Source organism: Vitis vinifera, chromosome 17 (genome assembly GCF_030704535.1).
Source record: "Vitis vinifera cultivar Pinot Noir 40024 chromosome 17, ASM3070453v1".
In the NCBI taxonomy this organism is placed as follows: domain Eukaryota; kingdom Viridiplantae; phylum Streptophyta; class Magnoliopsida; order Vitales; family Vitaceae; genus Vitis; species Vitis vinifera.
The window spans coordinates 11,793,008-11,806,594 of NC_081821.1; the positions used below are offsets into that span (position 1 = coordinate 11,793,008).

General features: G+C 34.8%; 2 protein-coding genes across 5 annotated transcripts; both read left to right on the forward strand.

Moving 5' to 3' along the window:
* Nucleotides 1–6,045: 6,045 nt before the first annotated feature.
* LOC100251913 (E3 ubiquitin-protein ligase RGLG2) lies at nt 6,046–10,748 on the forward strand. Of its 4 annotated transcripts, none has more exons than XM_002278982.5 (12): nt 6,046–6,314; nt 7,354–7,607; nt 7,983–8,067; nt 8,144–8,284; nt 8,370–8,483; nt 8,586–8,683; nt 9,146–9,225; nt 9,304–9,409; nt 9,559–9,686; nt 9,794–9,974; nt 10,181–10,237; nt 10,323–10,748. In XM_002278982.5, the coding sequence occupies exons 2-12, from the start codon at nt 7,377–7,379 to the stop codon at nt 10,401–10,403; spliced, it is 1,302 nt and encodes a 433-aa protein (XP_002279018.1). In that variant the 5' UTR covers nt 6,046–6,314; nt 7,354–7,376; the 3' UTR covers nt 10,404–10,748. The 4 variants fall into 4 exon arrangements, with proteins under 4 accessions (XP_002279018.1, XP_019082135.1, XP_010663075.1 ...); XM_019226590.2 differs by having other exon boundaries at nt 6,080–6,361; XM_010664773.3 differs by having other exon boundaries at nt 6,081–6,514.
* A 100-nt stretch (nt 10,749–10,848) lies between these two features.
* LOC100253501 (aldehyde oxidase GLOX) lies at nt 10,849–13,313 on the forward strand. Its single transcript, XM_010664775.2, has 2 exons — nt 10,849–10,956; nt 11,061–13,313. The coding sequence occupies exon 2, from the start codon at nt 11,380–11,382 to the stop codon at nt 13,171–13,173; it is 1,794 nt and encodes a 597-aa protein (XP_010663077.1). The 5' UTR covers nt 10,849–10,956; nt 11,061–11,379; the 3' UTR covers nt 13,174–13,313.
* The last annotated feature ends 274 nt before the right edge of the window (nt 13,314–13,587 follow it).

The window sequence follows — 13,587 nt, forward strand, 5'->3', positions numbered from 1 at the left end:
GCCCAATACAACTCCTCAATAAAACTTCCCTTACATATCAATAATAGGCTAACAGGGCAAACGCAAGAACTCCATATTTTTAAACAACCCAACAAGCTGGACTGAAAAATCAAATAAAGACAAAGCAAGTATACAATAAGAAAAATAAGCATATGTAAATCGTTTAAACAACTGGGATCCCAGAAAAATCAATGGAAACCCAGGAACAGGATTATACCTAAAAATAAAAGAGAAAAAAAATCAATGCAAACACAATAATTATGAGCAAAGCCAAAAACTAGAATCTTCAAAACCACATAAAACTCAAAGAGAAAAATTGAAGAATAAAATGTTGATTAGCCAAATGAACATCTCAAAAAAATCAAAGAAAATTCAATAAGAGGACTGAATAAAAAGAAATTCTTCATGGAGTCGAGCTTTTCAAAATTTAGAAACTAAAACAACATAAAACACACACCTCAGCGACATTGAGAGGGTTAACAAGGATGGCTATGAGGACAGCGGCACCCACGTCAGCCTCTGAAAAATCAATCACCCATGGACAGCCTACCTCATCAAGCTTTAGTTTTTTTTTTTTCAGCTCAAAAAAACGTCCTCACCTCTCTTCCAAGCTTCAGTTTTTCAGCTAAAAAAACATCATCCCCTTCCTTTTCTCTCCAACTCTCCTAAAATCCTCCCCGAAAAGCTCCCTCTCTGTTCTCCTCTGCAACTTGCTCAGTAGAAGTCCCCATCTCAACCACCACCATGACGAGGTGGTGGTGTCTTCTTGGCGCCTGTCCTATGCATGTAGCTCCAAAGGAAACCGAGGCCCACTTTCAAATGAAAAACATAGCTCTCCCAGGGTGTGAGAAAAAACGTTGGTCCAAGAGGGGTCTACAAATATGTCCCTCTTTGGTATAGTTCACGAGTGTAAGGAAATATGAACACTAGAGTGAAAAGAAAGTGTGAATAGTGAGTAGAATGAAGTGAACTCTACCAAAGAACAAAGGAGACCCCTACAGGGACACTAGTGAAATACGAACTCACTCAAGCCATCAGGTGAACAAAGGGCTCTAATCTTAAGAGAAAAACGAATCTCAAAATGTTTTTGAAGCCACACTGAGGACCCAGGCTCCCTCTAAGATGTCTCCAAAAGTGACTCAAAAGACCATATCAAAGATGAGCAACAATCGAACCACTCTGAAGTACGAAAAAGACTACACCCAAAGGGGACTGCCCTATGTGAACTATACGAAAATGTCAAGTGCAGAGTGCCCAACAACATAACCAAAATATGCGTTACGAACTCAAAGAACTATGTCATGTGCAGTGAAAAGGGAAATCTGGAGGAACAATGATGAATAGGCGATAAGCATGGGGTAACAAGGTTAAAAAAAAAAAAGGATGAATGCAAAACCGTGAAGGTGATATGTATAATGCCAGTGGATATGAGTACCGGGAACTGTGACTCTGAATGTCACGACCGAGGAGAACTGACTTTGAACGTCAAAAGCACGAAAAGATGGCGGTGACTATAGGTGCTTGAATGAACAGGTACAATGGCTCTGAACGCCGAAACTAGAGAAAGATGATGGTGGCACTGAATGTCATACTGAACAAAGACTTTGGACGCCAAACTGAGCTGATAGGAACATGACCGATCGATATAGGTGCGATCCTAACTCAGACTCAAACAGACAAGATGATGACCGATCGATATAGGTGCGGTCTTGACTCTAATTGGACTCAAACGGATGGGAAGATGGTCGATCGATATGGGTGCAACCCCGACTTAAACTGAACACAAACTGAACAGAAGTTAAAACATGGCTCCTCAAACATCAATCAACAAATAATATTCAAGAATCAACAGAAACGTTGGGCAGCGATTAGCATCCAATAATCAAAAGGATAAGAGCATAATGGAAGATGAAAGACCTATGTTCATACCTGCAAATTGTCTTCCTACCAACAAGACTAGTTGGGCTTCAAGCCACTCTGTTTCTTCTCCTAAACATGAAATCTACTCAGCTCCAGCATTTGCTTTTGTTCATTATTCTCTCACAACTCAGTTTACTCTCTTTCTCAAGCTCTCAAATTCTTCTTGCCTCCCTCCAACCTCTTCTTAGTTAAAACTTTGTTTTGCTCTAAATCTCACAAAGTATTCCTCTCTCAAGCTCTTCCGTCCTAAAAAAAAAATGGCTCTCCCACATTCTTACTTCTTTTCTATCCTATAGTCTCCTTTGCTCTCACTCTCATGGTTTAAGATTAGCTTACCATTTTCCCTCACCCAAAAAAATGATCAATTCCTCCTCAAAAAAATACTTAGCTCACCTTCATTCCTCCCTCCTAATCTCAGTAGGTTCCTTCCTAAAGCTCCTTCAGCACCAATTTCCAGCTTTCTCTCTCCAAAACTTCCTCAAACCATTTTCAGAATCTCCTCACCACGTGTCACTTACCCGTTGCTTCCTCAGAAAACCACCACCTCCCCTAACAGGCAAGATGCCATTGTCTAATAACCTCTCCAAAGATGACACGTGGCCCTCTAAAACCTTACCATTTGGCAAAAATAAATAGATGCAAAAAATAGTCCCAAAATGGGGTATACAAAAACTGATCCAATTAGTTGTAGATTAAATCAAAACATTCTAAAATATTATGTTCAAAATTGAGTACTAAGTGTGTGCATATATAATAAAAAATTAGACTCATTTATATGTTAAAAAGGTAAAACTTTATTTATTATTCATTTTAAATAAAATACTATTAACAATTAGTATTATTCACTTTTAACCAAAAAAAAAAAATTTGCAAAGTTGTTAAAATCCTTTTAATTCTAACATATAATAAAATATTATATTTTCTATTAAAAATATAATTTATAATTGTATTATAATATTACTATTTATGTTTTACTAAAAACTATTTATGTTTTAATTTATTTGTAACTACAAAATTATTTTCATTTTCAATAAGACTTCATTTCAATTTATTTAATTAATATTATACAAATTGAATTTAAAATATTTTTATAAAATCAAAACATTTTTTTAAAAAATAACAATTTATCCAAACAAGTCTTTTTATTTTTTATTTTAAAAATCCTCTTGTAAAAACAACTAGCTAAATATCCTTATTTTTATAAAACATTAAAAAACTTTTTTTTGGTTCTTTAACTTAAAAGCAAGTACAAGAAATCATTGGTCAAACATGAATTTTTTTTTTAAAAAATATTAATTAAAGTATTTATTTAACTTATATTAAAAATAAATATTAAAATTATCTTTATCTTATAGTAATTTCTATATTACTAGAATAAAAAAATTGTTTCATGGTTAAAAAAATTATTTATCTATAAACTCATACATAATTATAGATTTAATAAGACTTAACTTGAATTTGATTTTATATTATTGTAAATTAAATTTATAAAATTTTTATAAAATAAAAGTAACACATTATTTTTAAAAACAATACAAATTCTTTCATCTAAATAGATTTTTTATTTTTTATTTTAAAAAAACTATTTTTTAAAACATCTTATCAAATACTCTTGTTTTTAAAAGAAATTTTAAAAATAGTTTTTTGTTATTTATTTTAAAAAACCATGAAACCGCTCTTAGAGTTCAGGTTTTCAACGAGGTGGTGGAGAAAGAAGATGAGAAAGGACATTTGTTTTTTCAACTTTTTATTGAAAGCAATTTGCTTTTAGATTTTAAGTTGTTTTTTTTTTTTTTTAACTTTTTCATGACTTATTATGAATATTTTACTGAATAAAAAAAAAATACTATGTTGGTTTTTATTTACTTTTTAATGTTTAATAGAAATAAAATATTAAAAACAAACAAACAATCTAATAATGAACACTATTAAGTATGAAAATTTTATTTAAAATTAAATAAAAAAAATAAACACTTCCATTAGAATCATTGCCAAACGGGTTCTAAATCACTTTAAATTATAAAGTTGGTTTACCAAACACCCACAAGTTTTATCATACTATCGTCTTCTGTAATAGAAAGATATATTTTTCAAATGTTTTGATTAAACATTTTCATATTGTTTTATGAAGTAAATAATATTTAATCTTGCTTGTAGTTCATCCCTTTTAGCCTTTGCCAAATAACTTGGACGAGAAGAAAAATGATGTCAGGGAATCCTCCTCACCTAGACGTGCACTCTAAAATCAAGGTTTTTTCTAATATGGCAAGTCTTTGTAAAATAATTTTGATTGGAAGAAACATGATGATGAGGTTGTTAAGAGAACCTTCTCATCTCCACATACACTACTAAGGAGTTTTCACTTATTGAAACATTAATGAGCTAATATAAAAAGATTTAGGGTTTGTTTGGTAGTTATTTTTTAAAATAGTTTTTTGTTATTCATAATAAAAAATAAAAAAACACATCTTTGATAACAAAAAAATAGTTTTTTATTGAAAATATGATGTTTTTAAATAATATCTTTTAATTATTTTCATTTTTTTTTTCTAAATATTGTTTTAAAAAATAAATATACAAACATATAAAACAATTAAAAATAAAATCTTAAGTATAAAAATGATTTCTAAAACATATTTTAAAATATATTAAAAACATTTCAGCTTTACAAATAGATTTTTATTTTATAAAATGTCAAAAAACTATTTTCAAAAACTATTTTTAAAACTATTTTAAATAACATTTACTAAATAGACTCTTAATCATTTTTAGTAATCTTATTTATTTAATTGCTCTATCAATGTATTATGTTTATTTTTTCGATATTCAACCTAGTGAACTCCTCTATTAAATATTTTTGTGTTATCATGGGAAAATCTACAGGTTATCAACCAAAATTTTAAATTGAGTCAATGGATTTTAACATTTGATATAAATGGTTTGTCAATAAATTGAAATTTAAAAAAAAAAAAAAAGTGATGGGAAAGGAAAAAAACTTCTCTTTTCCTCTCCACACATCCTCACCCTACTTTTAACCTTAAAAAAAAAAAAAATCACAATCTTATTACATTTTCATATTCTTGTCCTATTTAAATTTTATCTTTTTCTTTATCTTCTCCATAAAATCTAAAAAAAAAAAAAACCATTCTTCAATAATTTTTTAAAATTCAAATAATAAACTTTAAAATAATAACTAAATAAAACTATTTAGAAAAAAGGAAAATAAAATTAAAATTATCAATTAATAGACTGTACAAAATCATTAAAATATGGAGTATGTAATTAGGATATAAAAAATGTGACTATGAGTCTATGATAGAAAAAAAATATGATTAAGGTGCAAAAGATATTAAAAAATATGGTTAAGGTATAAAAGATATAAAAAATTGTGACTGCAACATAAAAAATGTTACTAGTATAAATGATTGGACTAGAATGTAAAAATACTAAAATATAAAAGTTGTAATAGGACAATTAACTTATTTAGAAAGAATGTATATAAAATATAAAGTAAAATAAAAATGATATAATTTGATGTAAATTTGTGCATTTATATTGTCCTAAAAAAAATCACCATATTACAATAATAATTAACCAATTATTTTTTTAAAATTTAAAATTTTTTAGATTTGTATCATGGCATATAATCCAAATTCATATAAACTTTCATTTACAATTGCATTCCTCTATTAACCTTATTATTATTTTTTAATATTTTTATTATTTCTTGGTATTCATGTAACGCCAAACCATTGGAACAAAAAAAGATCATATTTTGAGGTGTGGAGCATTTGCTTTTTCTGAACTCTTATTTTTAAATATTTTGTTTGAATGCAAAAACGGTAATTAAAACTGAATTGAAATCTTACGTTATTATTCAGATGATAGACAGTTCAAATTTTTATCTTCAGATATTTAGATAAAATATCAAATCTGTACATTCAGATATTCAAGTAAGAAAAGTCAAAGAGGGACATCATCTGAATTTCACTATCACTTATTTCTTTTTCAGGCCTTTTCTTTAATCTAATCTTTCACCCTCAATACATAAAAAAAATGGAAAAATGCAAAAAAATCCAAATTCATGAGGGGGGGATTCCATTCCCCAGACCTACCTTCCACGCAGTAATTAAAAAAAAGAAAAACAAAGCCAACAGGGATGAAGGGATGAGGACTAAAGGAGAGCAGGTTCCACAGTGGCGTACGGCTGTCACTATCTCCAAAGAGAAATACCATCTTCTTTTAAGATTGGAAACTTCCCCGAAACCAACCTCCTAACATCATCACACGCCGCTTCAAGCCCACTTTCTACTGTATCAACAGCCACGTACCCACCGTTTTTTCTTCTACGACCACTGACTTCATGTTGCAGAGTTTCAGTTCTTCTCTTTGAGGTGACTTCTGATGGTCTACTATTTCTGCTAAAGGTTCATATTCCTTTGTGGGTGTTCTGAATTTTTGTGATTTATGGTTGTTTTGTCCCGGGGAAGTGTTTTTCTGGAATTATTTTGGGGGGAAGCAAATTGGTTTTGAAGTTTTTCTGGAAATGCATCACTTGCTTTAGCTTCTGGGTGTTTTTGGATCTTGGGTGTTGGTAAGAGGGATTGCGTTGTTGAAATGACTTACTTTTTACGAAAGAAAGCCGATCTGGGTTTTGATTTCAAGAGCATTGAATTACTTGTATGATGTTGGCCTGACAATATATGAGATGCTGCCATAGACATTGCAAGGAAATTCTCAAATGTTTCTTGAACTCTCTGAATTTATGCTGATGGATTTTTATCGTGTGTTTGAAAATTCCAAAATTTATTCTGTGTATTCCGTGAATTGTGAATTCCTGAATGGTCTTGATGCTAGATCTGCAATATGTTCTTGAAATACAATTTTTTTTTTTTTTCTCTTGCTATCAACTTGATTGAATGTTTCTCAGGATTAATTCCCTTGTAGTTTTCCAACTAAACCCCCACATTGTAAATATTCCTATACTGAATAATCTCACTTCTAAATTTTCTGCTATTGCTGAACATACTTGTAGTGAAAGTCTATTTAATTCTCCAATTATTGAGTACAGGAAAGAAGAGAGAGGTGTTAAAAATGTGGGCTTTCTCCTTTTCTTAAGAAGGGAGCATGGTCTTCTTGACCTTTTTGTGAGATAATCGTGCTGATTTTAGTCATTTTAGTTGTAAATTGCTGTTAGTTTGTATGGTAGTAAAGTTTCCACATGGTTGTATGGAGACTTGGGGTCAAATCCTTCTTTCACCAGGATAGGAGCTGGGGGGTGTTTAAGCGTCTGTGGAGGACCACCCAACTATGTAGGGATATGGGCCCAATTTTAAGGACCAAAATCGTTGGTTTATATCACTAGAAGCCGTTTACTTTAATTTCAGAGCTTTTATTTGGCTATTCACTTTTCAAAATTTTTGGCTGTTGCAGAATCTCCATAAATTATAGAGTCGATGGGTGGAAAAAGTTCAAAAAGATCAATTTCGAGACAATCTTCACATTTAGGGTCTAGTTCATATTCATGGGGTCATCATGACCAGTCACAGATACCATATGCTCAACCAGCCCCAGGCTACCTGCCACAGCAGCATTATAACCATCCACCTCCAACTTATGGTGGCCAGAACCCTGGGTCCAAAAGGAAGTATTCAAAAATAGAAGATAATTACAATTCCCTGGATCAGGTGAGAAGAAATGTTCTTTGTTTTGTCTTTCTTTTTGATAAATTAATGGGTATAATTTCTGAAATTGAGAAGTATGGCCAATCTGTATGATGCTGTTATGATGCTTAGAATGCCCTCTCACTAGGAATATGTCCAAGGATCTTGGCATTCTAAATAAGCGTTGTGTACATCAGCATTTCACTGCTCTTGTTTATTTCTTTTTTTTTCTTTTTTGGTTAGTCAAGCATTGGCTATTGTGATAATATATCTATGATCCTTCAATGTTAGAAAATCCAGATAATTCAGTCATATGAATAATGCTTTGCCAATGATACTAATTGTATTTTTTTATCCCTAAGAATAATGATGTTGTTCAGTTCTCTTATTTCCCCACAGGTTACTAGTGCCCTGGCACAGGCAGGCCTGGAGTCCTCAAACCTCATTGTTGGCATTGATTTCACAAAGAGTAACGAGTGGACAGGTTTGCTGTTTTCCGAGTGCCTAGAAATCTATTTACCCATTAAAACTGTGACAGACTTACCTAGCTTTGTTATCAGGTGCAAGATCATTCTATCGGAGAAGTTTGCATCATGTTGGAGATGATCAAAATCCCTATGAGCAAGCAATATCAATCATTGGGAAAACATTGTCTAAGTTTGATGATGATAACTTGATTCCCTGTTTTGGATTTGGAGATGGTATTTTCTCAGAAAGATTTGTAGCAGTTACTTAAGATTTATTCTCTTAATGACTCAGATTTTATTTGATTCCATACATTGACAGCATCGACACATGATCGAGATGTCTTCAGTTTCTATTCAGATGAGAGATTTTGTAATGGATTTGAGGAAGTCTTGAAACGCTATAGAGAATTAGTCCCTCATCTACGACTTGCAGGTTGTGATTCAATTTCTTTATTTTCTTTATTATGCCTTTTCTGGTTGATTCTTTCAGCTTCTATTTTTGACACCCCTCTTTTTTTCCTTTTTCCTGAGACAGGACCAACATCTTTTGCTCCCATCGTTGAAATGGCCATCACTATTGTTGAGCAAAGTGGTGGCCAGTATCATGTTTTGTTGATAATAGCTGATGGTCAGGTATTTCTATATCTTGTCTGGATGTTATTGGTGTCATTTGGTTTTTTTGCTTTCTTAACATTAATTTGCATGATTAACGTGGACACAATTAATCCCTGATTTGACAGCACACATGTTTCAAATGAACATGGTCTCATAGTTTCAAATGCTGCATATAAGGTGAACTGTTGTCCTAGTATTGAATAAAAACCAACTTGAATCTCTTGCAATTCATGAGTTGTTTTCAGGAAGCCAAAATAATGATTGCTAAACAAAAAGGTAAAAATTGCCATGTTAATGTTAAATCTGTAAGGTTGGTCAAAGAAATCAGAAGTATTACATGCAATAAATACAGTATCAACTGGCTAAAGTGTAACCACATCCCAATAAGCCACTATAGCTGGATTGTCCACTATGTGTGTGATTCTTCTACTGCAACTTCAGATTGGGCATGTAAATCCATTCAATTATGGATTGTAATAGGTGACAAGAAGTGTAGATACTGAGCATGGCCAGCTAAGTCCCCAGGAAAAGAGAACTGTTGAAGCCATTGTGAAAGCAAGGTAAATTTTAGGTTGATTCTGTTTAGTGATATTTCTTTACCAAAACTCTTTCCAATATGCCTTTTTTCCAAATTTCAGTGAGTATCCGCTGTCAATAATATTAGTTGGGGTTGGAGATGGACCATGGGATATGATGAAGGAATTTGATGATAACATGCCTGCCCGAGCCTTTGATAATTTCCAGGCAAGTATTACTAGGCAGCAGTTGGACTTCATCTTTGCTCTTATTTTGGAATTAGATCATTTCAGTCTTATTTTCAGTCGATGCATATTCAAGAAGTATTGGGTGTCTGTGTGGTGTTTCAGACCTCTTTTTATTTGTTTTCCTTTCAGTTTGTAAATTTTACAGAGATTATGTCAAAGAATATGGATAGATCCAGAAAAGAAACAGAGTTTGCTCTTTCAGCCTTAATGGAAATACCCTCTCAGTATAAAGCAACAATGGAGCTTAATATATTGGGGTAACAATTTAACTTTTCTGGACTTTCGGCGCTCTGCTATTCCATTATGGGCAAGGCCTTAATTGCAATTTTTATTTATGTATTTCTTTTTTTTCATTGCCCATCAGTTCTCACAGGGGGAAGGCTATAGACAGGGTCCCTCTCCCCCCTCCTCTTTATGGTGCAAATTCTTTCAGCTACTCAAAACCTCCGCAATCAAGCAGCTTCCAACCAAGTGCACCTTCCTCTGATCAACATAGTGCATCAATTCACACTTCTGCACCTGCAAGTTCATTGGCAGATAATAATGTATGCACACTCCTACTTTCCTGAAGACTGTATCTGCCTTCTCTCTTAATCTCTTTTCTTTATTATCCTAGCACTAATGCCACTGAATCAATACTTTAGTCAGTTTGATCTATCTATATATATATATTCTTGTTATGAACCTTGTGATTTGTAAGATCTTGAATCAATGTAAAGAATATTGATTTTTCTTTATGCCTTCCTGACAGGTTTGTCCCATTTGTCTTACCAATAAAAAAGACATGGCCTTCGGTTGTGGGCATCAGGTAATAAGATGTGCATCTCTATTTCCTTTTTGAAGCATCAATGAAAGAACAAACCTTAGAGGTAGTGTTTTTTTTTTATTTGCAGACATGCTGTGAATGTGGACCCGACCTTGACTTATGCCCCATTTGCCGGAGCCCCATCCAAACTAGGATAAAGCTCTATTAATTGGTATCTAGTCTTCTCGGGGATGCCAAACTGCTGTAAGCTAAACTTCTCAGACTGCAAGTTCTTATCAAGTCCTCCAGGCGATTAATGTGGTTTTGGATGCTGATGAATTCATGATTCAGCCAGAATAAATTCTCTACTCTGTACATATTTATTAGTTTGTTGACCTATAGGCATGTTTCTCGATACTTAGTGTGATGACGTTATGAACTTGAAGTGAGTTACAGAACATCCTGTTGCAAATGTCTGGTTTGATAGTTGAATTAGGATTCCATTTTGACATCAGAAACGCTGTAATAAACCTATAGTTCACCAAATTGAATGATTGGCATCCTTATTTCTGAACTCCAACTCTAAGTTTCTGTATATTCACTTTCTGGGAACATGGGCCATATCAATACTAGGCATGCTTTTTATTTTCATCCAGAAGAGTTCGCTCTCTGGAGAGAATCTCTTGCATCAAGACCAGTGATTGGAGCCAGTGGACTCGGCATATTGAAGAGGGATACACTGATGAGATCTTGAATGAGGCCTTAAAATAATATTATACCAGGTGTATAGCATATTAGCACCATGATCATTTGCATAACTAGGTGTGCCTAGCACATACCTAGATGGAAACTGGCCCTGATTTTGTTCCATGTTTCTTGAATTCAGGCTGCTTTTGGTGAACTCCAACGGAACATGCTCTTGGTACATCTCTGCATTTTCTTGTCCTGAGGCCACGAGGAAGCAAGTAATCCAGTTTATTAGCTCAACCCACATCCCATGATACCATATGCTTCTACTTTATATGGCTCCTTGTGGATTTCCCTTGATGGAAAATAGAATATCCCTGAGTTCATTTTTATTCTTTTCATTTATTTTTTTGAGTTTTATATTGGAGAAGAGGAAGACTAGGAGGGCGATTCGGTTTGTATCAGCCAAGATTCATTCCCCAAAAAAATGGGAGATCTTTTAGGTGACTCCAGAAAGCATGACTCCCATGCACTTCGGATTCAACCAAACACACTCCAGTATAAATTTTAGCTTCTTCCTCTTCTTCTCAATGCCCATCCCTCTCTCAATGGAGGACAAGAAACACTTTCCTCTTGCTTTCAAGCTCATGGTTGTTGTGCTTTTTTTGTTATTGCATTGTGTTTGTTTTTGCACTGCAGTTGCAGGTTCCTCAGGAGGGAAGAAAGGGAAATGGCAGCTTCTCCTGAACAACACTGGTGTGGTGGGTATGCATATGGCCTTAACCCATCATGGCACCGTAATAATATTCGATCAAATTGGAGTGGGCCAGTCGGGTTATGGACTCCGTCGAAGGTATAATGGAACAAGGTGCATGAATACTCAGCATGATTTAACAGACTGGTCCTGCTTTGCTCACTCTGTTGAGTATGATATGTCACTTAACAAAGTTAGGCCTCTAAGGCTTGACACTGATCCCTGGTGCTCTTCGGGTTCCTTCTTGAGCAATGGAACCCTTCTTCAGACGGGTGGATATGGCAGGGGTTCTCGTAGAATCCGGTACTTCCGGCCTTGTGAGAATGGCCACTGTGATTGGAGGCAGTCAAAGACATTGCTGTCTGATGACCGATGGTATGCTTCAAGCCAAATACTCCCAGAGAAGGATAGGGCTATCGTTGTTGGGGGAAGACAAGTTTTTAGTTACGAATTCGTGCCGAAACTGCACTCGAACCACAGATCCTTTGATCTTCCCTTCTTGCACCGGACTACAAACAAAAATGAAGGGGGAAACAATCTCTACCCTTTTGTTCACCTCTCCTCAGATGGCAACTTGTTCATTTTCGCCAACCGGGATTCAATCCTCTTCAACTATAAACGAAACAGGGTGGTGAAGAGCTTCCCTCGAATTCCTGGTGCTGGTTCAAGGAACTATCCAAGCAGTGGGTCATCGGTGATTCTCCCTTTAGACCACGGAGACCGGTTCCACAAGGTGGAAGTCATGGTGTGTGGAGGTGCTGCGTCAGGAGCTCATCAAGCTGCAGAACAGGGCAAGTTCTTGAAGGGTTTGAGCTCTTGTGGGAGGATGGTGATTACAGGAAATACACACAAGTGGAACATGGAAAACATGCCAGGACCTCGTCTCCTAAACGACATGCTCATCCTCCCAACTGGGGATATTCTCATCATCAATGGTGCAAAACGTGGTTGTGCTGGATGGAAGAATGCTGCAGATCCTTCTCTCCAACCTTACCTATACAAACCCAAGAAAACCCTTGGAAGGAGGTTTTCAGTCTTGAAGTCCACGAAAATAGCAAGAATGTATCACTCCTCAGCCATTCTCACACCTGATGGAAGAGTTCTAGTTGCTGGGAGTAACCCCAACAACAAGTACACCTTCAGAAATGTGAGGTACCCAACTGAGCTGAGATTACAGGCCTTTGTTCCAGCCTACATGGACAGACAATACCACAACACAAGGCCAGGCAATGTGTCAATACACTATGGAAGTGGCACTAATGGAGGAGTGAGGTATGGCGAAGGCTTTTCTGTTCGATTCTGGCTGGGGAAGAAGCCGAGCAAGACAGTGGAGTTCAGTGCATATGCACCACCATTCACGACACACTCCATTTCAATGAACCAAAGGATGCTGAAACTCAGGTGCAAGAGCATGGTGAGGGGTGAGGGTGGTTGGATCAATGCAGCTCTGGAGGCTCCTCCATCTCCTAATGTTGCACCCTCTGGTTATTACATGCTTACAGTCATCAATGGGGGGATCCCCAGTATTTCTCAGTGGATTAGGATCATACATGCTTGATGTTCCTTTATTTTTCTTTTCTTAAAGTAGGAAAGGGGTAGTTTAGGATAGAGCTTTTCTAAATCTAGCCCCACCAAAGGATACATGCAACTTACGTTAAAATGAAAAGAAACCGAAGCAAAGTATATATGTTCCATCAATGTCTTCAGTTGTTTGGTAAAACTGACTTTGTCCCAGTAGAATTGGGTGCCATTAATCTGAAGAAAGAAGGGTGTGGTGCCAAATAAGCTGGTCAATAGAGGGGCACAGCTTTCAATCAGTGCATTTACCCCTGGTCCTGACAAAGTAGATATTCCAATTGATTATATAATAACAACTGGAATTCATTTCATAAAATGGTTTAAAATCAATAAACTTGTAATCTACATAATTCTATGGGAATGATATCTTTATAATGTGGTGCCTAAGTTTTAG

What these genes read in the sequence shown, in the direction of transcription:
- LOC100253501 (XM_010664775.2), top strand. Translation starts at nt 11,380, where the DNA reads ATGACTCCCATGCACTTCGGATTCAACCAAACACACTCCAGTATAAAT.
- LOC100251913 (XM_002278982.5), top strand. Translation starts at nt 7,377, where the DNA reads ATGGGTGGAAAAAGTTCAAAAAGATCAATTTCGAGACAATCTTCACAT. An exon ending in GAGCCTTTGATAATTTCCAG is followed by an intron (nt 9,410 to 9,558) that starts GCAAGTATTACT and finishes TTTTCCTTTCAG; the next exon opens with TTTGTAAATTTTACAGAGAT. An exon ending in CCTTCGGTTGTGGGCATCAG is followed by an intron (nt 10,238 to 10,322) that starts GTAATAAGATGT and finishes TTTTATTTGCAG; the next exon opens with ACATGCTGTGAATGTGGACC.